Source organism: Megalobrama amblycephala, linkage group LG6 (assembly GCF_018812025.1).
Source record: "Megalobrama amblycephala isolate DHTTF-2021 linkage group LG6, ASM1881202v1, whole genome shotgun sequence".
In the NCBI taxonomy this organism is placed as follows: domain Eukaryota; kingdom Metazoa; phylum Chordata; class Actinopteri; order Cypriniformes; family Xenocyprididae; genus Megalobrama; species Megalobrama amblycephala.
This window is the reverse complement of record NC_063049.1, coordinates 42,379,740-42,406,411: the sequence shown is the minus strand read 5'-3', so window position 1 is coordinate 42,406,411 and position 26,672 is coordinate 42,379,740. Positions and strand designations below refer to the sequence as shown.

Sequence of the window (26,672 nt, the reverse complement as noted above, 5' to 3'; positions counted from 1 at the left end):
TTTTACTCTAAATACTCTAAAATTAAATAATCTATTTTATTTTAGAGGATTTTATTTTTAAATTATTTTAAAGCAGAGTATTTTATTTTAAAAGTATTTTAGAGTATTTTAGAGTAGAGTATTTTTATTTTAGAGCATTTTAGAGTAAAGTATTTTATTTTAGAGTATTTTATTTTAAAAACATTTTAGAATATTTTATTGTTTTAGAGTATTTTATTTTATTTTAGAGTATTTTATTTTAGTGTATTTAGATAATTTTATTTTAAAAGCATTTTAAAGTTTCATTTATTTAGATTTTTATTTTAGAGTATTTTAGAGTAGATTATTTTATTTTACTCTAAAATAAAACAAAACAAAATGAATAAAATGTTAAATTAATAAAATAATAAAATGGTGACTAAAGTCCAAGACCTCTGTCAAAGTAAAAGAGTTCTAATATAACACAAAGTTCTAATAGAAAGTTAACATTCTTATTTAGGAATCATGTGTTTTTTCCTGCTTAATTAGCTAATAAACATTAATCCCTAAGTCATATCTTCCGAAAAACATAAATTGATCAAGTGCACATTTTTCCATTTCACAAAACGTTTTGGAAATGCGCAACACTGTTATTGAAAATTTAAAGAAACTTTGTGACAAGAAATTATGTAATCAGGAAAAGTGATGCAATTTACCAGACAATAAAGATGCAAAACTCAACAGATCTTAAATGACACCATCTAATGGGTGTATACTTTTTTAATGCACAAAACGCCAACAGACACAGGACCTCTTGAGAGCGTGTGCAAAGAGTGTATTGGGTGAACACATTAGCGGTTTCCACTTTAAGAGCAGGAAGAACCGAAGCGGCGGGTTGAGGAGAGTATCTTATCTCAGCGTGTGTGAGTAAGTGTGCTGTGACTCATCTATCACAGAGCCCCGAGTGAGAGAACCGCTGCACTATCAGTGTTTGCTTCCCCTAATGAGAACAATTAAATGGACACGAGGAAGCTGATCCAAGATAAGTCCTTACGTTCAGCTCCTCCCTTCACACTCCTCTGCTGCAGCCGGTTGCTATATTTAATCAGCGAACAGGTCAAACCACAAACACAGCCAGCACAGAACATCCTGACTAACAGCTCAAATATATGTATGACGTACAGGACAAAGAAACACTCACTAAACGCAGCCACAGGTATGATCCATCTGCTACGGACATCAACACCATTTCATATCAGATCAAATTGTTTAGATGTAAGAGAAAACACAATGTGGTTGAAATAGCATAAAAGAGTGTTTCTCTTTTAATCAGAGGATCCAACATTTCAACCATCACTGTAGTGAAGTAGATTCAAAATGTTTAATGAAAGAAGTCAAATAGATTTATGCATTTTTAAATATAAACACACATATTTACCAATATAAAAACACAGAAATAAAAGGCAATATTTTCCTACATTTTACTAAAACAGTTTAATATATGGAAAATGGAATGCTGTTAAGCGATGCTATAAATGATTCACTGAATCAGGTTCAAATTGATCCCACTTTGAACTGATTCCCTGCTGTAACATTTTTGATGCATGAATTTCTAAGGCCTTTAAAAGATCAACATGATCAAAATGTTGGTGAAAAATCTACTACATGCCTTTTGTCCTCAAATTGAGAGTTTTCTTTTGTCGTCATATTGATAGTTTACACTTTTTAGCAAGTAAAAGTCTTTTAGTATAATTGTAAAGGTCGTGGTTCACGTGTCTTTTTGCTGTGAAATCTTTACTGATTTTTATTAAGTAAACATCAGAATAAATTTATATTGTTAGTAATATTTCAAGATGAACACTTACCGAACTGGACCGAAGCAACTTATTATCTACGCATAACTTCTTTTAGATAAATCCTGTTAAAAAACTGAGTATCAGATATGATCAATCAGGCTTTTGTTTTGAGGAAGGTTTATTTGATCGTCTCTCATCATCATCATTGTATTGCATTGAATTATATGTTTTAAAACTACAGAGTTGATCATAAAACTAAACATTTAAAGGATTAGTTCACTTTCAAATTAAAATTTTCCTGATAATTTACTCACCCCCATGTCATCCAAGATGTTTATGTCTTTCTTCAGTCGAAAAGAAATGAAGGTTTTTGAGGAAAACATTCCAGGATTTTTCTTTTCACCTACGTCACGCGTGACCTTTCCAACATGACTACGTAATGCGTGGCGCAGAGCAGTGCAAGACGAGCATTTGTGGTTAAAATATATATAATTTTTATTTTTTTTAGAAGATGCACTGAAACTGACATTTGGACCTTCAACCCGCTGATCCCCATTAAAGTCCACTATGTGGAGAAAAATCCTGGAAAGTTTTCCTCAAAAACCTTCATTTCTTTTCGACTGAAGAAAGAAAGACATGAACATCTTGGATGACATGGGGGTGAGTAAATTATCAGGAACTACAAAGCTTTTGTCATAAAAATAAGCATTTAAATATCATCTTACCAAGACATTATTGGGAGATAAAGAGTGACAATGATGATATTTACATGCATTACATGCATAAAGATCTCATTGATTTACATTACAAGCAATATTTTTGTCCATATAAATATAACAACTGCACCAAACTGCATATTTTTGCTCAGTTTGGGCCTAACATTGAGGTGTTTCTGTACGAGTATGAGCTTCATATTCTCACTATATCATACTATATGAGCCATTGGTGTATCAAATATGATACTCAACAAAAAAACACACATGCAAGATTTTTCAAAATATTTTATCTAAAAGTTCAATAAACTGTTCCATATCTGACTATTATTCCAGGCTTAATCAATTTAAATGTGAAACTAGCCTAAACTAGAAACTAATGTAATGACACCATCTTTAGTCAAATAAAAAGCTTATTTTTACACTCCCAGCAAAATCACGTCGAAATTATTGTATTATTGTATTTAGCAGTTTGATGTGAAAGTGAAAGTCGGGCTTCTCTGGTTAGACTGTGGGTTGGGTTTAGATCATTTGCATTTGTGCATCGCAGTGATACTCGGGGTTAACATTTTCCATCCGGCGTCTTTGAAATTCGTGCGGGTTGAGAAGGGCTGGACTACAGGAAATTAAGACGTGAAGCCAGTCCATCAACACCCTCCTTGGGCCTGACTGAAATTACTCAGCACATAAATAATCCACAGCGCTGTGACTCAGCCACATGCTCCAGGGCAGTCCTGCCCCGAGGTGCCAAGCCCAGGAACAGAGCCAGATACTGGACGACACCGGTCTGGAACAAACCCCAGAGGCCTCAGTCAAGACACCAAGGCCAGGACAGGAATAACAGCAAGGGGTCTGGGAAACAGCAACAGACTGACTGCGTATCTGTTTCCTGATACACCCACGGCAGCATAGCTGCTCAATGACGGAAAGCAGGGCGTGAACACGCAAACACACACACACACCAACCCCACATAAACACTCACACATCGCAGAAGTGTGCATACGCACTTATATAATATACTGCAATGATTTTGCTGGCAATATAAAATAAAGCAACACTGGATATTGCAACCTTTTTAATGTGTTTTTATTTGTCCATTAAAGTGAGGAAGATGCACCTTAATGTATTTTGTGAATTATCAGGAAATTTGACTCCCTGTATAGTTCACAGCATTAGCTGAGAGGTATTGTATTGCCATGTACTGTATATGATATATATCCAAAATAATCAATATCGAACTGAATTGGAATCAAATCAAATGTGAATCGAATCGTAAAAGAAAATGAATGAATATTGAGATAATGGAATTCTTTTTTTTTTAGATATATTACTCAGATCTACTCATACATGCGGACTAAATCAAGGCTGCAGTCCAGCAGTCATGAATCATGACGTGAGTGTGGTGAAAAGCATCAACGACATAAGCAGACGACCAGATAAAACACTTTGTGGTCAGCAGAAACAGAATAAGACGCAACCCAGTCACAAGCATTATAAACACCATGAGCTGAAGGACCTGAATTTAGATATAGATATATGGCAAAATCTGCATGAGACCTTTCATGAAAATGAATAAAACCTGAATGTGCATTTGGATTGACATTACTTTGAAATTCTACAGAATGGCTAGTTTTTCAGCAGAAGTATTTTTTCCAATTAATGTTTTACATAGGCATTTTTAGAAATTTGGCATCATTTTTTTTTTTTCTTTATTGATTTTTCAATACAGAATGATAAGTGCACAGATAACAGGCACATTTTCACACAAGCTATTAAACATGATTAAAAAAATGCATATGTTAATTTAAAAATGACTGATTTGTGATTTCTTGAGAAGCATATATAATCACTGAACAACCTCAAAGCTCATGGTGGATCTGTCTAGAAAGTTTTGCATGTTATCTTTAAAAATCTGCTTCTCCATAGAGAAAATGAATGGGATTTTTACTCATTTTTACCACATTAGCCACGTTTCCATTACCCTTTAAATTGCGCGTACTGAACATTGGAAACACGCCAATTTCGCAAAAATTCCCATATATCGCAAAAAAAGTTCAGTGGTTTTTCAGGCAGTTCAAAAAAGGAATATTTTGCAAAACTCCAATGGAGTTTTTTTTTTTTTGCATTTACAGGTCACCTGCCATATGTAAAAGTCAATCATTCTTTAAAGAGGGTTTGGACAGAAGACGAGAGTTCTTCATTAAACTCATAAAAGACAAAAGTATTACGGGAATGCTGGATTCTAGAAAACAAAAAAATGCCACAATTTGAATTTATCAAGACCTCGAAGCAGATAGGAGGGAGAAACACCCAGAAACACCTCATATGTGGCCGATCCCAAGTATAAGGGGCTCTACTTGCCATAAATGCTTGGACAACATGCCGAAGTCTCCTTTGATTAAAAAATAATGGCTAGTGCTAGGGGTGTCACGATTCTCCAAATCCTCGATTCGATTACATTTTCGATTCTAAGCTCATGGTTCGATTCGATTCTCGATTTTTACATTTATTTTTTTTAAAGCACAGGTTGCTATGCCATTTTTCAGACTAGACTTTTAAATGCCTAAAACCCGAGTTTTCCACCACCGAATAAGGTTGCATGTCCGCGGCTATGAATACTCCTAACGCACGCGTAATTGCATTTGCACGAGTTGAGTTTCTTGGAAGTTTAATTCCAAATGAAGACGGAAGAGTAGTTTGTGTAGGTGTTGGTTTAACAGATAAATCTATGTTTTTGTGGTGCCTGCAGAGATGTCCTGCCATGTTAGTCATGCTGCCAGTGAGAGAATATGGTACACGCACATAGCATAGCTTGCAAACTGTTGTTTTTTTTGTCGACAACCAAAATACTTCCACACCAGCGACTTCAGTGAAAGAGGAGGGGGTTCGAGTTCTGTCGATGGGTCTCCTGTATCTGCAGTTGCCATGCTATCTTTTGAGTGGCTGTTAGAGGAGGTTGACTCGCAGCACTTCAACAAGTGTGTTTTTTTCCGCTTGGCAAGCAACCGGACGTGACATGGGGGCGTGGCAGCATCGACGATTCCATTTTTTAATTCGAAGTTTGAGATTGTGACTTAATTTCGGTGACACCCTTAGCTAGTGCAGTGGCTGGGATATACGTAAACCTACCAACATCCGTTGCCGTGATTTTTGGAATGACATTGCGAGAGGGGAAAAAAAGACATTTTAGTCACATAACATCGGTTAATGGAAACGCCGTCATTTCGCAATAGTTTTTTATCGATATTAAGAAAACATCGCAAAAGTTTTGCACAAATCTGTAATGGAAACGAGGCTATTGTTGCACTTTACTGCAAAAACAACTGTGTTCTTTCATTATCTCAGCCATCAAAAGCTAAATTTGCGATTTGTTTATTTGAATTAAACGTTGGTGTGCACATCAATACAATAAGCAGCTCTCAGAGGAATATGAAATCCCATCTTAGGGAAAAACACTAAACTGCACAGATATTGAGATACACAAATCAGAGGTCAAAACATAAATGTACGTACCTTTGCATTTGTTTGTGGTTTTGTCTAAGATGGCCTTGGTTGATACGATTTTTCCATACCTATAATAAGAACAAACAGATGTGTTAAGAATTTTTAAACACACACAGATATAAATCATGCATGAAACACGTGAAACATTAAGATACTTTGAGTGCAGATTTATACAGTCAAAATTTGATATAATTATGTATATGTGTATCGTTAACTAAAAAAAAAAAAAAAAAAAATATATATATATATATATATATATATATATATATATATATATATATATATGATCCTAAAGTATAACTATATTAATGATCCTAAAATAACACTAATATGTACTTGCAAATGAATATTGAATATTGCATATGAATGAATTTATGTGTGAAAACTAGAGTTGGACGATACAAAAATTAAAAAATTTAAATTAATCAAAAAACAAACAGTCTTAGAAAAAGAACAATACAATAATTTACAAAATCTATTTAATTTTAATTGCCAGCAAAATAGGGCTGGGCGATATATCGCATGCAATTGTCACGCGCATTTCGTCAGTAAAGCCGGTTCCCTGATTACCGCTAAATCGCCATCACCTGCTTTCAAATGGAGCGGCATTTAATAGACAGAGCCGTAGATCACTGATAAGCCACGCAATATCGCGTTCATTATCACAGATGAATCGCCTTCGATAATGAACGCGATATTGCGTAACTTATCAGTGAACTACGGCTCTGTTTATTAAATGCCGCTCCATTTGAAAGCAAGTGATGCCGATTTAGCGGTAATCAGGGAACCAGCTTTACTGACGAAATGCGCGTGACAATCGCATGCGATATATCGCCCAGCCCTACAGCAAAATCACATATTGTGAATATAGTTAATATATTTAAACAAGTGAGAATGCATTTCTGTATTACAGTTGCTAACTGAACAAAAAAAAAAAAAGACCTACAATAACATTTGAAACAACATGAAGGTGAGTAAATGACATTATTTTTTATTTTTGGGTGAACTATTCCTTTAAGATGTGTGTCTAAAAACCTAAAATTTGTAAAAGAAGTGAATCTTTAACAATGCTTCATTGTATAGCGGTATATTCTGTACACTTGAGCCAAAAACGAGCTCTGCAGGAGGAAACATCTCTGGAGGAGAACAGAGCAGGCGAAGGAGTCCTTGGGGGGAAATGTGATTGATTTATGAGGAGGTTATAAAAACTGCAGTGGAATGCCGTAAGGCACATGTGAGTGAAAACATGACCTTTGACCTCACAGGATGGGAACCTTGGCACCAATATGACCTCATGTGTACTTCAACAGCCACCGATGGCAAGAAAAGAAAAAAAAAAGTTCATTAAGCTCTTTCAATTAATAACCAAATAGGAAAGCCTTCATGAGATTTGAAATCCAATTACAGCAGACTCCTAAAGTCTGTGACCTCGAGGTCTGCTTCTCCACGGGGGGTGAAGGGTTTGCACCAATTGACCTAATATTAATCAATTACGAGTATCTCGTATCTTCCTCCTGCCTCCCGTCGTTTCTTCCTGAGCGGCTTATGGAAGCCGTGCTTCAATCAAAAGCTTGGAGGTATCAGGAAAAAAAGTAATTCGAAGCTTTCAGGGACTCTGAGGACACTTTTACAGTGACCTTGGATCCAGAAGAATTTTTCACCATAGGGATTTTAAAAAGTCTTTGTTAGAGAGTCACAAGCCATGAATCAAACCAACCAGTGAGTTCATTCACGTTACAAACTTTTATTTGAAGCTAAAAAGTGCTTGAAAATCGGACAGAATGTCAAATATACAAGACTGTATAGTCAAATTTATTTACATAGCATTTTTCACAATGCACATTATTTCAAAGCAGTTAATGTTTACAATATATTAATATTTTCATGCCTTATATACATTTAGTAGGGCGATAATATAGTTCACACTTTGAGACGATATAAACAATGAACCGATATGAACATTTTGTCAGATACCGATAATTCTTTATATTTGTATGCCGATAACCGATATATTGGCCGATAAATCTAAATCTAAATTTTTATATAATTTTTGAGAGAATGATTACAAAAACAAAAGTCTCACCATTAAAAGCCATGTCCCAACACACAATTATAATGTTCTCATTATAATATTATGACAGACTTGCAATGCACTTGTTGCACTTAACTGTATTTTCCTTTTTAAAGTGATATTAATCATATTACAAGCAATTCAAAACAATAATGGTGGACAGTGCACATCTGAAGTGTCTCAGCTGAAGGAAATAAGCCATTATTTATCGGCTTTAATATATCGGCCAAATTTTCTTATCGGACCGATAACGATAACATTAAAAATAAACGTATATCAGCTGATGCTGATACCGATATTGTGGCCGATATATCGTGCATCCAAACAATCAAGCATTTGAGATATGCTACAAAGTAAACATCGGCCTATGTAAGCATACAGATTAAGTTGGACATACTTGTATATTCAACTTTTTATAAAGAGCTGGGAGACAATATAGTTACATTTTGCAATGAAAAAACAAAACCAAACTTAACTACAACTTAACTGAGGAAATAACTACAATCCCATATATTTGTCTATATTTATAGAAACAACATATTTTACGTTAATTGCAAAATATGCATATACATACAAATATTTAAGTAGTTTGAGAGCATAGAGAGACTCACTGTAATTCGCTGTGATTGAGTGGGCGGAGCTAAACAGTTCTTTGGCGCAATTTTCTGTTTTGATTCTCTGATTGGTGGAGATTTCTAAAAAGAATCATGGGTAATGTAGTTTTTTCACCAGGAATTCCACTGTTTTTAAAAAAAAAAAGTTAAAATAATGCAAGCTAATTGCTTCATCAAAAGCATATACAATTTATTAAAGGTGCCCTAGAATGAAAAATTGAATTTATATTGGCATAGTTGAATAACAAGAGTTCAGTACATGGAAATGACATACAGTGAGTCTCAAACTCCATTGTTTCCTCCTTCTTGTGTAAATCTCATTTGTTTAAAAGACCTCCGAAGAACAGGCAAATCTCAACATAACCCTGACTGTTACGTAACAGTCGGGATCATTAATATGTACGACCCCAATATTTGCATATGCCAGCCCATGATCAAGGCATTAGACAAGGGCAGCCAGTATTAATGTCTGGATCTGTGCACAGCTGAATCATCAGACTAGGTAAGCAAGCAAGAACAATAGCGAAAAATGGCAGATGGAGCAATAATAACTGACATGATCCATGATAACATGATATTTTTAGTGATATTTGTAAATTGTCTTTCATTAGAATGTTGCTAATGTACTGTTAAATGTGGTTAAAGTTACCATCGTTTATTACTGTATTCACGGAGACAAGAGCCGTTGCTATTTTCATTATTAAACGCTTGCAGTCTGTATAATTCACAAACACAACTTCATTCTTTATAAATCTCTCCAACAGTGTGTAATGTTAGCATAGCCACGGAGCACCATCAAACTCATTCAGAATCAAATGTAAACATCCAAATAAATACTATACTCACATGAATTGATGTATGCATGACGAACACTTTGTAAAGATCCATTTTGAGGGTTATATTAGCTGTGTGAACTTTGTGTTTGCTGTTTAAGGCTGTCGAGAGCTCGCGGGGGCGGTGAGCGAGAGATTTAAAGGGGCCGCAGCCTGAATCGGTGCATATGTAATTATGGCTCAAAATAGGCAGTTAAAAAAATAATTTAAAAAATCTATGGGGTATTTTGAGCTGAAACTTCACAGACACATTCAGGGGACACCTTAGACTTATATTACATCTTTTGAAAAGGGGTTCTAGGGCACCTTTAACAACCTTGTGGCTCAGTAGGTCTGTCTTTAACAGTTTATTAACAAGTTATTGTTAAAAATCAGTTCTCTTCTAGAGAAAATGAATGGGATTGATGAAACTGTTGCACAAAATTATACAGCATACAAATTTCAACATTTGAAATAAAGATTAATAGTGATGCTGCTTTAGAATTTATCCAACTTTTGAAACAGACTTTTTGTGCATGTATGATCCCTTAAAATGCTGCCTACATAGGCACCTCACTAGGTTTTGGAAAAGAGCGAACAGGTTATGAAAAGTTGACAAATGTCATTTATTAATCTCGGTGTCCAGAGAGACAGCACAACAGCGTTTATGGGCCCTTTTATGCGCTTCATCGCCTGGTTTACCGGAAAACGACGAGGCCATCAGGAGAAAAAACCCATCCTAATAGGCCGCCTCTCCATTAGCTTCCGCTGAAAATCTATTACAATTGAATTGCAGCGGCCAGACGGTGGAGGAGAGGCCGAGAGACGGATAGAATGACCGAGAGAACAATGTGACTGGTGTTTCACCTGCCATTTCAACCCCAGTCTTGATCCCATTATGGAGCCTGACGGCAGCTCCGGTTACCCTCCACCAGAAGCGTATTGATCTCTATAGTAAGAGCTCAGGGCGACGTTTCATAACTCAGCAGGGGCCTTTTCTGCTCTGTGAACACAGTCTTCCTATATTTGTTGAGATTAACAAGAGATGCACAATATATTGGTGACCGTAACGGATAATATATATAATGCTCATCTTGCACTGCTCTGCGATGCGTCACGCATTACGTAATCACGTTAGAAAGGTCACGTGACGTAGGAGGAAGTACCGAGCAAGTGTCTACAAAGCGAACGTGCAAAAAAAGATAAAACAATGTTGTACGATTTTGGAGGAGAAAATGAGATACGATACCTCTGCCTACGTCAACGTGATTACGTAATGCGTGGCGCATCGCAGAGCACTGCATTTGTGGTTAAAAAGTATGTCAATTTTTTATTTTTTTTAGAAAATCACAGATCGTTTCTCTAGATAAGACTCTTATTTCTCATCTGGGATCATGTAGAGCTCTTTGAAGATGCACTGAAACTGACATTTGGACCTTCAACCCATTGAACCCCAGTGAAGTCCACTATATGGAGAAAAATCCTGGAATGTTTTCCTCAAAAACCTTCGTTTCTATGCGGAGTAGGATTTTATGCCAATGAAATCTCATGACGTTGCAGAAATGGAAACTCGTGTCACTCATGGCACCTGGTTAATAAGACTCGGATAAACAAGGAAGAGTTAGCTTTTATCTAGTCACTTTATTGCACCACATCTGGGTAGGATGCAGTGCTAAGTAACCTGGCAAAAGAACGCACAACCCTTGAAGAATGTTAGAGGAATGTTCCCTCCCTCGGAGAACTGCCCTGGTTTTGGTTCATTTCCAACTAGACAGCGTTTCCTTAAGGACAGACTCTTTAATCTATTCCAGTCTGGATATATGCAAAGGTGAAAGGGCCTTGAAAGCCATATCCTTTGATTTGCATGAAAATGCGACTTACAGGCGCTTATGTTAAGTGGATTTTTTTTTTTTTTTTTTTGGAGAGTAAAATCCTCTCAGCAACAATTCACAAGCACAGTTCTCATGCTTTTTTATCTTCAATAACATATAGAAAAGAATGAAAATGTACAAAACACACTCCAGCATGCTTTTAAGAAATACACAGAAGCTGAATATATCAAAATAAACATTATCTATGCACACTTTTAGTGTACGTTAGTGGAGACGATATCCCAAGATTCACAGGATAATCAACACAAAGCAAACTGGACTGATTCCAGTAACAGATCATATTCACACTATGTGTTTTACGCTGGCAATTTTTAGGCTGCCAAAGTATATATATTTAGCATATATGGCAAGATGTGTAAATAGAGGTTTTGCAACCAAAATCTATGGTAACACACACAGATATATATGTATACACTCTAAAAAAATGTTGGGTTAAAAACAACCCAAGGTGGGTTGAAAATGGACAAACCAAGCAATTGGATTGTTCTAACCCAGTGCTTGGGTTAAATGTTTGACCAACCTGTAGGGTAGTTTTATTTTGCTGATATCCAATATGATGGACAACATGCATTAAACATTTTGAATATATTTGGTCTACAAATGAATAAATAAATAATCTTTTAAAACAGTTACAGAGCAAATACATCAATATTGAGACTAAACAGCATCAAAAGGCTAATAAACATTAAAACAAATGTCACTATATCGCCCAGCAGCCCTAATACAATCATATTGTCAGTCAAAAAAGCAGTCAAAGAATAGAGGATCAAATCCACACACTGATCTGATGTTGCACGGTCCAACAAAGCTTGTGTTATGACATTGATACCTCTGACCTCGTATCTTTCCCAGGGATGTGCCCTGGAAAAGGTTACATCTGAAAGGTCAAAGGACAAATTGCTTTAGCCATCAGGATGAGATTAAGCTAAATGCAGCGAAGGGTTAGGCGATCACACCACTGACCCTCCAGTGAAAAGCCCAACACTAATCCAGAGCCTCAATCACGGCCATAGATGAACTGTGCTGCTCTCTTTACACTGCAGCAGCTTTCTAATTAAAGACGGTGATTGAGTTCCTTTGAGGACAAACCTGTGAACATCACAAGGCATACAGCTGAAAGGTTGTTTCCAGTGATGCAGATATCAAAGCTGATATGAAAAGCGGAGTTCTTAAAGAAGCAATGTGACACTGAAATCTGCATTCAACAGTACTAAGCGTGTATCTTCACTGCAGACCCTTGAGAGGCAGGACATTATTTCATTACCAATTATACCAATGATTATTACATGCAATTACATTATTACATTAAAATGTGACGTGAACGAGTTTAGACTTCTTAGGGTACAAAATAGCAGTGTACGCAAGTACATGAATGCATATAACGGCATAAAATAATTAAATAAATAAATATAAAAATAATAACAATAATAATAATAATAATATGATATATATTATGAGTATACACAGCAATCATTTTAGGTATCCAAAAGAATTTTAATATGCATATTTTAATTAATATTTATGTATTATATATATTTTTACTTTTTTAAGGCACACACACATAGATATTACTGCTGTCAATCAATCATTTTTTAAAAAAAAAAAAATGTCTGTAATTACTCACGATTAATCGCACCTAACATTAAAGTTAATATATTATTATATTGTAATAATTTCACATTTAATCTCCAAATTAATGTAGAAACAACATAGACAATATATTTAAAATATTTAAATAAAATTATCACTTAATTTAAATAAAATTAACACTTCAGTTTTCACTGCATACATTATAAATTTAATTAAATTAAATTAAAGCAACTAATCCTTATTAAAGCAACAAAAGTTATTCAGTCAAGAGCAGTGAGTGATTTTCTCTTTGTCTTTTTTTCTTTGATTAACATTAATGACACAGACAGCAGCAGGTTTATTAGGCTGCTGTCACTTTAAGATCTGACACACATGACTCGGATCATTTAAGACTTTATTTAACTAATTTAACTTTATTTAAGACTGTTCTTATGAGGATACTTGACAAAGCCAGTAGTTTGGCATATTTTTTGTGTTTTTGTACGTTTAAATGCACAAGAAAGGTCAATGCAGCCAGTTACTGCATTGACCTAATCATATATATATATATATATATATATATTATATATATATATATATATATATATATATATATATATATTATATATATATATATATATATATATATATATATATATATATATATATATATATATATATATATATTTTTTTTTTTTTTTTTTTTTTTTTTTCCTTTCCCCTGATTACATAAAATTAAATTGCTGGCCATATCTAACCAGACAAAAAAAAGGTTAGATTGTCAAGTCCTGCTTCTGTTCCTGAATAATGAGATCTTCTAATTAGAAAACACAATGGATATGTAAGCCCAAATGTGTTACAAAGTCGATGTTTGTTGATATGTGTGTGTGTGTGTGCGTGTGTGTGTGTGTGCGTGTGCATAGAGTGGGAGGAAGTTTGATGAAGGGCTCAGAGGAGGAAAATGAGACTTCAAAGTCACATCAGTGGTCTTTCATCCACTCACCATCCGTGATTCAGTAACAGGATCATTCTGTGCTCTGCTTCTGCTTCTGCAGTGATGCACCAAAACAAACCTTGTGGTCCTTTGAAACCATACACCTCTAAAGATCCTGCGCTTGTTCTTGTTTGGGAGTTTGAGCAAACAATACATATAATACGACCATATCAATTTGTCGGACTTTTGTATACTTTTCTACACCATGATCAGCGGGCAGGAAAGCGTAAATTACCTGTGACTGCTAAGAACAAACACAGAGTGCTGCAAAACTTAAGAGCGAGATGTGTCCTAAATAAATCAAAAGTTTAGATGTTCACGGTTGCAACGTGTCACATTACTGGTGTCTCCAGAATGTGTGTGAAGTTTCAGCTCAAAATCCCCCACAGATCATTTATTATAGCTTGTCAAATTTGCCCCTATTTGGGTGTGAGCAAAAACACGTTGTTTTTGTGTTTGTCCCTTTAAATGCAAATGAGCTGCTGCTCCCGCCCCCTTTCCAGAAGAGGGTGGAGCTTTAACAGCTCAACAACAACAAAGCTGGAGAATCTCACGCAGCCAAAATGAGGATTGTCAGTAACGGTGTTCAGCCTTACATTGTTCAAACCGGAGTCGACACTGATGGAGAGACTCAGGAAGAAGTTACAACTTTTAGACGTTTCTGAATGGTTAGTGGATAAATTTATATAGTTGCTGTGGAGTTGATTCAACTCATCCACTAGCATGTGCCGTCATGTTCATCTTTTGTGTTGAATTGACCCTCGTTTGTGAAGCAGTCCGGCGTAAAATGACGGCATGACAACAACACTCTACTACAACAACTCTTCCTCTTCTCTAAAGCAGCCCAACATGGCCAACATTTACCAGCATCAACAAAAGCCACCTTGACACTGCAAAGATGGCATTTTTTTGCCCCCTTAACTTGAATTTGGTGGCCGTTTTGTTAAATTTTCTGCCATTTTTGCCCCAAACCCCTGCTAATTTAAGCTATTTTTGCACTAATGTCAGACTTCAAATCAAATCAAATCAAAATCCAAATGAAAATATTTAAATGTGATGAAGCATCTTTCACTTCTAAATTATTTAATTCAATTGACTATCCTACAAAAAGTCATCGCAACAATGTTATTCAATATATTTACCATTTTTGTGTTGAATGTTCAGCAAAATCGACTAGCTAATAATATATTTACTCATACCACACATCTTAAGCCAACAACATTGGATTGTTCTGTTCCTAAGTGCCATTTCTCACTGCAGCAATGCAGTATGGTCTATCTGTCAGTCTTCTTAGCGCCTTCACTCACAGAAGTCCTCTGAGGATCGGTTCTGTGATTCTGCTCGAAAATCATATCAAATCATCCAATAGACTCAAAGCGACACAGCATATGCCTCATCTTTTATTGATGGCATTCATCCCAGACCTCTTAGAGGGGAAAGTCACCCTCTAGCCCTTGACACAGAGTGACCGAAATATGAGAGTTCATTGAGCCGCAGTGCCAGGCTGTGTGAGATTACAATACTAAGACCACAGAGCAGCAATGACTCTTTCTTTATCCAACACCGTCCCAGATACTGCCAGAACATCCTGCATGTGCTCTCGTGTTCAATCAAAGTGAAGCACTAATCGACAGAATTTGAGGCATAATTATTTGTTGCTTAATTCCTCAGTTTATAAAAAAAAGTCTAAAAAGCAATTGAGTGGATATGCTACCATAACTTAAATAAATGCATGGTTGCAAGTTAAAAATTATATTATATTATTGTTTTAATTAATCCTTTTAAGTTGCAAAAATTATTTTGTAGAATTTTTTTTGACAAAGTAATGTTGATCATTACATCAATTTAATATCGTCTGTAATTTTAACTCAAATTTCTGCATTAATTGGTTTTTTTTTTTTTTTATAAATTAGGTTGTAGTAACTTAATGAAATTGTCTTGAAAACTTCAGAAATTAGGCAGTGGATTTCTAGTTCCCAGCATGCTTTGCATAATAAATAAAGCATGAGAGAATCATTTACTTATCTTGCCAGTGAAGTTTTATCCAATTTTTCAATTTCAACGTCAAATGCACATAGCTAATCGCGGTAACTTAATGCAAGAATACCAGAAAGAGACTGTTCACATGGAGCAAACTTGATGAATTACATCTATAATCAGTAGAAAAACATTCCCGCTCCATAAAGATATGTTTACAAACAGGAATCATTCACATAAGTGCTTTAATAAAAAACACAAGCTGCACAATTCCACTTTTACAATGGAAATGTTGCTCCATAGGCTTGTACTGTCAATACCGCCTCACTTTAACTACAAACTGTGCCTTTTTATTTTTTAAAAACCACAAAAACAGAGTCAAAATTATTTTCTGTGATAATCGACATCATGCCACATAGTTTAACTTGCATTGAGTGTGAAACAGTCCTCAGATCACAGGTAAAGCAATTACACTGTACGCCTCTCAATAATCTGCCTCCATTTATGAACGGACAATCTCTGATAAATAGACTGACCTCAGAGCCATTTAACCACATTGAAGCATTCATCAAGCAATAACTGCACATTGTTTCAAAAAGAACGGAGTACAAATATGACCCTGTAAAGCAAGGATTGGATTGTTGATTCAACGGCCACAGTAATCGATCTCCATTTGTAGGAGCCGCCGTCTCGCAGCGAAGCTGGGTTTAATGAGACACATCCGGACAAACCGGGGCGCTGGAGGCCACGCTGTTCATCTTATCTTCTACTACAGCAAATAAAACACCCCTCAAGGCTGTTTCTTAAATCATAAAGTCTTTCAGTACTCTGTAGCGAGGGCTGTATGATAACAGTAGCCTGATTTGGGCTGCACGCTAAATCGTATTTTAATCGTGATCACGATTTCTGATTCTCTCGATTAATTAAGCATAATCACGTGATATTTTGGTAACAAGCCTCCACATGCTTACGGTTGCCAGATTTCAAGAGATTAAATTCCCCAATTAGAGCTTTTCTCTTAAATAAATTTTCTGGCCAGTGTTTTAAAAAACATTCTTAGAAATACTATTCTTAAATGCATTATAAATACTTTAATAATTGGCCATAAATTGTTATTTACGGTATTTTGAAGTGCCCACGATAACAATATCGTGCATATTCATTATCGTGAGATATTGCATTACAGAATGTCTAATCTCCACTGCAATATTTTTGCTCAAATGAATATGTAATAGAGCCTGTTTTCTTTCACGCGGTTGTTTGCTGCGAGCAAACCTCAGTTATGACCTGAAATAAATTCGAACACGAATCTTGACTATTTTGTTTGCGATTGTGGTTGCTGAATAAATGCACTTGTGCAACCTCGGTACCACAATGCACAAGTCATTTTTGTTGAAAATAATAGAAAAACTTTACTATAATTTGGAATTGTTGGAATTGATACTAGCAGGGTTTGTAAAGACACTGTAAAATGAAATTCCAGGACTGTCAAGCACTACTTTTTTGGTTTTCAAGGACTACAATGAGAGATCTCACTTATCAAACAGTATCTTTATTGTCTTTCAAATTCTCTGAAAGGTAAATAGATAAATAAAAATAAACAAAATGGTAGAAATAAAGTGCAGCACATGCAATGACTATATTAATATTAACCGTTGAAAGGATAATATGACAAAGATATCGCTTTCCTTATTCAAACTGATTTTTTTCCCCATGAATATATGACTGACCTGTTTCATATACAATATCACGCTCATAGCCATGCAAAATTAATATATCTACATCAGATGGCTGCAGCATTAATTTTGTGTGAAAAGACTGTTTTAAGTAATTCAAGCACTTTGCAAGTACCTTTTCATAAATATAGCTGTTTTCAAGGGTTTTCCAGGACTTACATTTTCAAGCACTTTAATCAACCTGTACGAACCCTATATTAGGCATTTCACTTGTGTCAATATTTTTAAGAGAAGCTTCTTGTTGTACCAGTTTTCATAAGGTAAAGAGTGTTAATTTAAGAGATAAATATAATACATGAAACTATATGGGGTAAAATAAACCATGCAAGACGAGTTGACGTTCTCGAGATTTGTGCTTAGGTGCAATAAATTCTGAAATTTCTATGACAGTAACAATAATCGTGATTAATAATTGTAATTATAACGTTTGAGCAAAAATAATCGTGATTATCAGTTTATCCATTCCAGTGCAGGCCTAATAAGTCTTTTTTTATCTCCAGTAATGAAAGTTAGGGTGGTACTCACGGCTGACAGAGCTTGACCAGGTCATGGTCGGTGGTGGTTGGCGGTAACCCACGAATGTAGAGGTTAGTTTTACTGAGCTGCTCCCAGCCGGCCGTGCTGCTGCTGCTGCTGCTGTGATTGGTGCTGCTGTTGGTTCCGGGACTGGGCGGAGCCATCGGGTGGGAGGAGGGGCCAACAGGGGGCTGGAGGGAAGGACACAAAACAAGCTGCAGTCAGAGTGGATCAAGGTCAAAGAAAGCAGGGAAGCAAAAAGTAAACGGTGAGAAAGAAATAGGCAAAAGAAGCCAGGAGAAGTACTGTATATTGGACAGACTAATACAGCAAGCGGATGACTCTTTGACTACTGACAAGCAGCATTTCCCCAAATTTTGAACAGAATCAAACGTAAAACAACAACATATTAAATAGCTGAAATGTGTAATAATTTGATGTTAAAATACTTCCATATAGTTAATCAAATGTATATAATCACAATATATGCATCTTTATGGAGTCAAATTAATGCCTTAAAGTTTTGCACAAAAATAAAGTTTTGCAAAAGAAACAAAAAAAAGAATTGAGCAATAAAAAAATTTTTTGCAAACAAAAATAAAGAATTGCAAAGGAAAAATAAAGTATTGAGCGGAAAAAAATAAGTTTTGCAAACAAAAATAATAAATTGCAAAATAAAATAACGTAGTGCAAAAAAAAAAATATATATATATATATAATCAATTACAAAAATCAATGACAGCTGTAATGCTATTTTATCTTTGCCAAATATTTTTACCTACTAAATCATTTGCAACGCTCATTTTATTCTGCGTTTCAGTCAAGCGTGCGCTCACGATACCGGTTTTCCTTTGCGCTGCACTTTTCTGTTCGGTTCTCTTTATGGCACTGGTTTGACGTGGGGGTGGAGTCAAGAAACAGGGGCACGCCCCCGCGAAACACATCATCGGCAGGAGACGCAGATCGCAACAGAACAGATCAAGCGTAGAGACAGACCCTGCATCCCAATGTGCATACTATCCACCCTATCTGCCCTAAATAGTATTGAATATTACTAATGTCACATATTATTTAGGATGGATAGTATGCACATTGAGACACAGGCAGAGCGCATTTATTATAATCTGAAAACCACGCCCACCGGGGGGAAAAACAATCCAACCGTCTCCACTGACTTTGTATTGCGTGAGGCTGCCTTCTTGTCTTTCCTGACTTATTACAAAAAACAGAACAATGCCTAAAGCTGCTGTGTGACAAGGTGTACAGCTAACAAGCTAAAAAACCCAGAAATAAGGTTTTATAAGCTGTCTTCCCCAAAAAACGAATGTTTAAGGACACAAAAGTGGATACAGGCAGTGAAACGGGTCGTATTACTATAAGAAATGCATTGGAGGGGGTCGTAATCGGCGACAACATATGCTAAACAAACCAACAAAAACAAACCATTCATTATTTTTAACCATGTCAAAGAATTATTTCACCTGTCGCCGATTACGTTCCCCTCCAATGCATTTCGTGGAGGCCTGCCCCTGTTTCTTGACTCCACCCCCACGTCAAACCAGTGCCATAAAGAGAACCGAACAGAAAAGTGCAGCACAAAGGAAAACCGGTATTGTGAGCGCACGCTTGACTGAAACGCAGAATAAAATGAGCGTTGCAAATGATTTAGTAGGTTTGAGCATGAAAAAATGTGGCAAAGATAAAATAGCATTACAGCTGTCATTGATTTTTGTAATTGATTATATTTTTATTTTTGCACTACTTTATTTTATTTTGCAATTTATTATTTTTGTTTGCAAAACTTATTTTTTTCCGCTCAATACTTTATTTTTCCTTCTTTATTTTTGTTTGCAAAACATTTCTTTATTGCTCAATTCTTTTTTGTGTTTTGCAAAACTTTATTTTTGTGCAAACCTTTAAGGCATTAATTTGACTCCATACATTTTGCTTGAAATTCAAAGAACAAATATACCTCATTTTATTAAACATTTCCCCAAATTTTCAACAAAATCAAACAAGAAATATTACATATTATCTAAATCAGTTAAATTGTGCAATTATTTGATACTTCCAAAACTTTCCTTATTGAGAATCATTATTGAGGAACGATTCCAGAAACACAATTTCACTCCCATGAGTCTAAATGATAAAGCAGGCACACATTTACATTTGTTGGTGAATTTTTGGGACCTTGGGACATGCCCTGTAAAACTGGGATTGTCCCGGGTAAACTGGGACATCTGGTCACCCTATTATAAGATGAAATTATGAGTTCTGAGATGAAGAAGACTGTCAAAGAGCTGCCGAACCTTCTTCACACTGCAGCGCTCATTACACTGTACAGACTAAGAACGAAGTTAAACAACCTGTAATTTAGGTTTGTTTATACTTTGTTTTACATGAATACATCTTAAAATGAAAATAATGTAATTATTTATTCCCCCTCATGACGTTTCAAACCTGTATGCGGTTATTTAAATGTTATTCAAACTTTTAAACAAAACGTTGGTCTATTTTGATTGTGCTTTCAGCTGACTCGAACACATTTTACCATGTTTATATCAACTCTGCGGATTTTTTTAATGCAAACTCTGTGTCAAAATGTAAAAATGTTACCAGCCTAGGCCAATTAGACACAAATTTGTAAAGATGCACTGAATTTCAGGAACATAAAAATATCATCAATAGCATCAAGAGGTCAATTAACCAATGACCCAAATTAGGCCCAGATTTACTAACAGCTTGCGTCAGCGCAAATGATTGCCAGTATTTACTAAAGACACGCAGTGAAAAGTTAGCTTTGGTTTTGGCTTAAAGTAGATGTTAATTTTGGTAAAGAAAAACTCATTTCATTAGTGCTGTCCAAAAGAGAAGGTACTAGCTTGTTTTTACAAGTTCTACAACCATAACAAAGAGTAACTCCAAGTCTAATCTCCAAGAACAAACACAAAACACCAGCTTTATCTGAGAACTTATACAGAAAACAGAATAACAAATGCAAAACAGGAAAGCAATGTCATAGCTCTGATAAATCTGGACCTAAAGGAAGTGTGTTTACAATAAGGTTGGGAATTTTTAGGCCCTCACGAGTGGATTCGAATTCAAAACGATTCTTGATTCATTTAAAATTTTCAGCAGCAGTGCATGGGTGCAAATCTTTGGCAAGTTAAGATGGCTCACGTCCACATTTCGTAATAATTGCAAAACATGTTAAATATAAAATATGTCTATTCAGATTCACCGATAGAATAAATTGTGTTTTGCGTATGCTTTTCAATAGGAATCATTTAAGAAGGAGATGTAGCAATGCATTGATTATTCCCTCCAACTCTGGAGTACAGGATCTGCTTCCTGTGTGCCCTGAATCTCCTCAGCTCAAATGCTACACTGCTCATGTTTGTCAGTACTAGGATGAGTATCTGGCAGTGCTGTGATCCATATCTGCAGTGCAGTCTCTTCTTCTTCAGTTGTCAGCATAAAGTGGGTCCACAGGGGCCGGAAGCTCTGACCTAGGAGCACAGCTGACGGAGAGGACGCTTTGAGAATCTAAAGGAAGTGAATGCGGCACAGGAGGCCGAAGGGTGAGTGCTGAACATTTCTATGTGCTGAAACCTTTTGTAAGAGCTTGATATGTGCAGGTGCACAACAGGCCCTTTTATCTCTGATATTCAGTGCAGGTGAATCCTTGCATTAAAGGGGTGGTTGATTATGATTTCACTTTTTTTTTTACTTTTGTGAGTGTGTAATGTTGCTGTTTGCTCATAAACAAGATCTGCAAAAGTTACGACGCTCAAAGTTCAATGCAAAGGAGATATTTTATTTTACAGAAATCGCTTTTTAAGGACTACAACAAATAGCTGGTAGGGACTACAACAAGCTTCTTCCTGGGTTGGTGACATCACTAACCCTTAATATTTACATAAACCCCGCCCCCGAGAACACACAACAAAGGGGGCGGGGCCATGTTGGGCTGCTTTAGAGAAGAGGAAGAGTTGTTGTAGTAGAGTGTTTTGTCATGCCGTCATTTTACGCCGGACTGCTTCACAAACGAGGGTCAATTCAACACAAAAGATGAACATGACGACACATGCTAGTGGATGAGTTGAATCAACTCCACAGCAACTACATAAATTTATCCACTAACCATTCAGAAACGTCCAGTTTCATTCTAAAAGTTGTAACTTCTTCCTGAGTCTCTCCATCAGTGTCGACTCCGGTTTGAACAATGTAAGGCTGAACACCATTACAGACAATCCTCATTTTGGCTGCGTGAGATTCTCCAGCTTTGTTGTTGTTGAGCTGTTAAAGCTCCACCCTCTTCTGGAAAGGGGGCCGGGAGCAGCAGCTTATTTGCATTTAAAGGGACACACACAAAAACGGCGTGTTTTTGCTCACACCCAAATAGGGGCAAATTTGACAAGCTATAATAAATGATCTGTGGGGGATTTTGAGCTGAAACTTCACAGACACATTCTGGGGACACCAGAGACTTGTTTTACATCTTGTGAAAGGGTAATTACAGGTCCCCTTTAAAAGAAAAAAGTATCAGCTGTGTGCAAAGTGACCCACATTTGGCTTTTGACCCCTAAAAATGTGTACAATTTACCAATGTACTCATGGAGCCACATTAAGATATCCATATTTCTGGGATTGAACCATTGAGGGCCTTTAAAATGAAGAAATCTAAAGAAAAGTTTGTTATGAATGGGAATCTAAAAGGATATTAAGATAACCTTTAATACTTCTTGAGTTACAGGCATGCAAACACAAGAAGTGCTTTTTGCCAATTTTGAACTGTCACCGTTGGCATATAATGAAACAAAGATTGCTAAAGTCAACAGATTTTACTAACAGACCTAAAATAATGATGCCGCCATCTTTCTAAAGTCATTTTGACCCCCCTCTAATTTGGCTCCAAATCTCAGGTGAAAATGGTCATTTTGACCCTTCTCTACAAAATATTGGATAATTCAGAAAATATACATCTGTGGCATTTAATATTTTGGCTTTCATCACGATTTATGTTTGTCTTTCTTTAGAAAAAAATATTAACAAAATCAAAAATTTGAGCCGGGGAAGTTGTTTTTCCACCACAATCTAAAAAGAAAGAACAGACTTAGGACACCATATGCTTTTGCATTTGTGTTTTTTGGTTCTCACGGATGCAATAAAGATATTTTGGTCATAATGAAGTGTTGTGGTTTATCATGCATGATTTGTACACATGCTAAATTCAGCAAAAAGGGAAGGAATATGAACTAGCTAAAACAAAAGCCTAGTACACAAAATATCAGTTCTGAAAGAGTCTGATAAAGCTTTGAACAGAGAGAACTGGACCTTTGGATTGATTTCCCAAGCTCCACTGCTACTATAAACATCAAGTAAATGTCACGATGATCCATACGAAACCTTCATTTAATCAGAACCCAAATGTGCACTGAAAATCTTTGGGAATTTGCGGATCTGTTGAGGTCAATGCTTTGCTGGCTTCATTCTCTGCACTATAAAAGAGTTCTTGTGTGGTAAAGACATCACTTCCGTCCTGTTTGTATGGACACAGATGTTCTGAGCTGTGGAGGTCTTCCTGCTCAAGTGCCCTCGCAGTTCAACAGTGATTATCCCGCTCGCTCTTTTGTGGAAGTAACAAGGAGGAGGAAGCGTTTGGAATCTCTGGTATGCAGCAGTGACACAGTTCACTGGATGAGCTCCAGAGAGAGGAAAACTGTCCTCCAGTGTTCCCATCCTGCCTTTTACGCAACTTCTGCTCCATCATGAAACTAACAGGAAGTTCATTGTGGGAAGACATTCCCCTTTTGTTTTACATGACAGTGCACATGGTATTATTTCACACGTCACATGACCCAAAAACACTTTCCTGAAGGTATAACTACCAGGAAAACCCATTAATCTTCCACTTCTGTCTTTGTCTGCACTCCCGAGACCCATTTAAACCCAACTATATGCAATAAAAATGATACAATATGTATTTGCTACAACAATCTTAGTATGCATTTTGCTGCTATGTTCTGAAGGTACCATTCTGATTCAAAATAAAGCCTGTATTCCTTGTTTTTATGTTGTTTGTTGGGCTTGATTTTTGTTTCTGTGTTTTGAAAATTCAACACTGCAAGTTTCTAAAAACATGAACGTGAACTGTAACGTGCCTTAGCGGAGGAAAACCAGCTTTAAAAATGATCTGCATTATGTTATTTATATGCAAATGCAAGTTGGGCTTGACTTTCATTTGAGAGTAAAATACTCTCATGTAATAGCTTACATTATTTGTACTGGATATGAGGCGTAGAAGTCAAATTAAATATTGGGAATAGTGCCATGGGTTTATTTAGATGAATATTATTTCATACCATGCCGTCTCTGAGCACTTCTGTTTACATCTATTAGTAATATTTCCACTTTGACTCGCATTTAAAGGAACAATTCACCTAAAAATTAAAATGTTTTCATCGTTTACTCACCTCCAAGTTGCTTGGACCATGTATTAAAGTAGTTTATGTGATTTATGCACTATTTTTGATAGCGTTGTCTAAAGAATTTTTGCTGAGAAACCTCTCAAAACATAGCAGTCATATGAACTACTTTTATTATATATTTTGTCTTTTTTATGCATATTTTGGGATATTGCATAAAAAAAAAAATGTTTGGATGGAAATGCCAAGATGTGCATAAATTCTAAAAATGCACATAAAAACAATAAATAAAAAAAACGCAATCAATTGAGTCAGATACATTTTTTATCTGATAAGAAAATGTGTGCATAAACTACGATGGAAACACATTTACTGAATAAATTGCGTGATGCACATCAAAAAATACTAAATAAATTGCGTGATGCACATCCAAAAAGAAGTGACTTGGTGCAATGGGATGGCATAACTGGACCAACCAGCGGTCCGATCTCGAAAATGCTGTTTTGGTCATTCTGAAATGTCTGAGCAAAGTCTGTCGTCAAAATGATTCGGTATAATTACCTCCCAGAACTGTCTCATACGTTCCCAAACATCCGCCTCCGAAAGCAATAGATAACCACATTTATTGGATTTCGCCTGCGAGTAATTTATTATATATGTGAATTGTTATATATAGTAGCTTCTCTGCAGCAACTTCCATTTTTCTCAGTGATATTTAGCGGCAGTTTATCAGTAAGTGACGATTTTGTTCTCTTCGACTCGGTGCTTTATTCACAATCGTTTTATGCGATATTCCAATGTTGCACATAAGTTAAATTCACAACTTTGGATGGAAACATAGCTAATGATGACTAAATTTTAATTATTTTCAGGTTGAACTATACCTTTAAATCCCCCACAAATGCAGAGACAGCAGATTGGCAGGTGCTGAAAACTACAGATCTGAGCTCCACGAAATCCAGTAATGCCGAACAAAATATCATTCATTAAAGGTCTACATAACAAAGACAGCATTTAGGGGTCAGGACAGAGTCAATGTCCTATTGAAATGGCCTGGCAATCTTTTGGCAGCTCTTTCTGCCATTGTCTAATGCAGCTGAGTAAAGACTGGATAAATAAGACAAGCTCGAGTTTAAAAAGGCGGCGGTGGATTATTAAAGGTCACTAGCAACACTAAATCTGCCCTGATATGAATTCATCCAACACCACTGATACTGAACATTTAAAGGATTAGTTCACTTTCAAATGAAAATTAGCCCAGGCTTTACTCACCCTCAAGCCATCCTAGGTGTATATGACTTTCTTCCTTCTGATGAACACAATCTGAGAAATATTAATAAATATCCTGACGCATACGAGCTTTATAAATGGCAGTGAACAGGGTTCAAAAGTATGAGCTGAAGAAAGTGCCTCCATCCACATCAATCCATCATAAACGTACTCCACACGGCGCCAGGGGGTTAATAAAGGACTTCTGAAGCGAAGGAATGCATTTTTGTAAAAAAAAAAAAAAAAATATCCATATTTAACAAGTTATAAGGTAAAATATCTAGCTTCCGCTAGACCACCTTCCATATTCAACATACGAAGAAAGTGTAAAACTGCAGTTCTCAAAGCTTACGCTACGTCCTACGCCTACGGAAAAAGGTGCAACTGACACAACGTCAGTTTACACTTTCTTCATAACTTGAATATGGAAGGTGGTCTGGCGGAAGCTAGATATTTTACTTCATAACTTCTTAAATATGGATATTTTTTTTACACAAACGCATCGCTTTGCTTCAGAAGGCCTTTATTAACCCCCCAGAGGGATGCACTTTCTTCAGCTCATATTCTAACAGAACAACCCTGTTCACTGCAATTATAAAGCTCATATATCTCTGATTGTGTTCATCAGAAAGAAGAAAGTAATATACACCTAGGATGGCTTGAGGGTGAGTAAAGCTTGGGCTAATTTTCATTTGAAAGTGAACTAATCCTTTACCAGGCCAATAAAAGCTTCACTTTCTATAAGTGCCATGTTTTGACTTCTGAAATTAGTCTCTTTATGGTTTTTTTAGTCCAATTTAAATGCATGGCTTTACATAGTTT

The 26,672-nt window shown here is 36.0% G+C and overlaps 1 protein-coding gene across 4 annotated transcripts in view; it reads right to left on the bottom strand.

Moving 5' to 3' along the window:
- Nucleotides 1–26,672, bottom strand: part of LOC125270770 (RNA-binding motif, single-stranded-interacting protein 1) — an 85,335-nt gene that overhangs the window by 33,751 nt on the left and 24,912 nt on the right. For all 4 annotated transcript variants that reach the window (XM_048194694.1, XM_048194690.1, XM_048194691.1 and 1 more), the window contains exons 2-3: nt 18,163–18,344; nt 5,982–6,040 (exon numbers count right to left, since the gene is read on the bottom strand). In XM_048194694.1, coding sequence (XP_048050651.1) covers nt 5,982–6,040; nt 18,163–18,344 — 241 coding nt within the window. The remainder of the gene's footprint in view (nt 1–5,981; nt 6,041–18,162; nt 18,345–26,672) is intronic.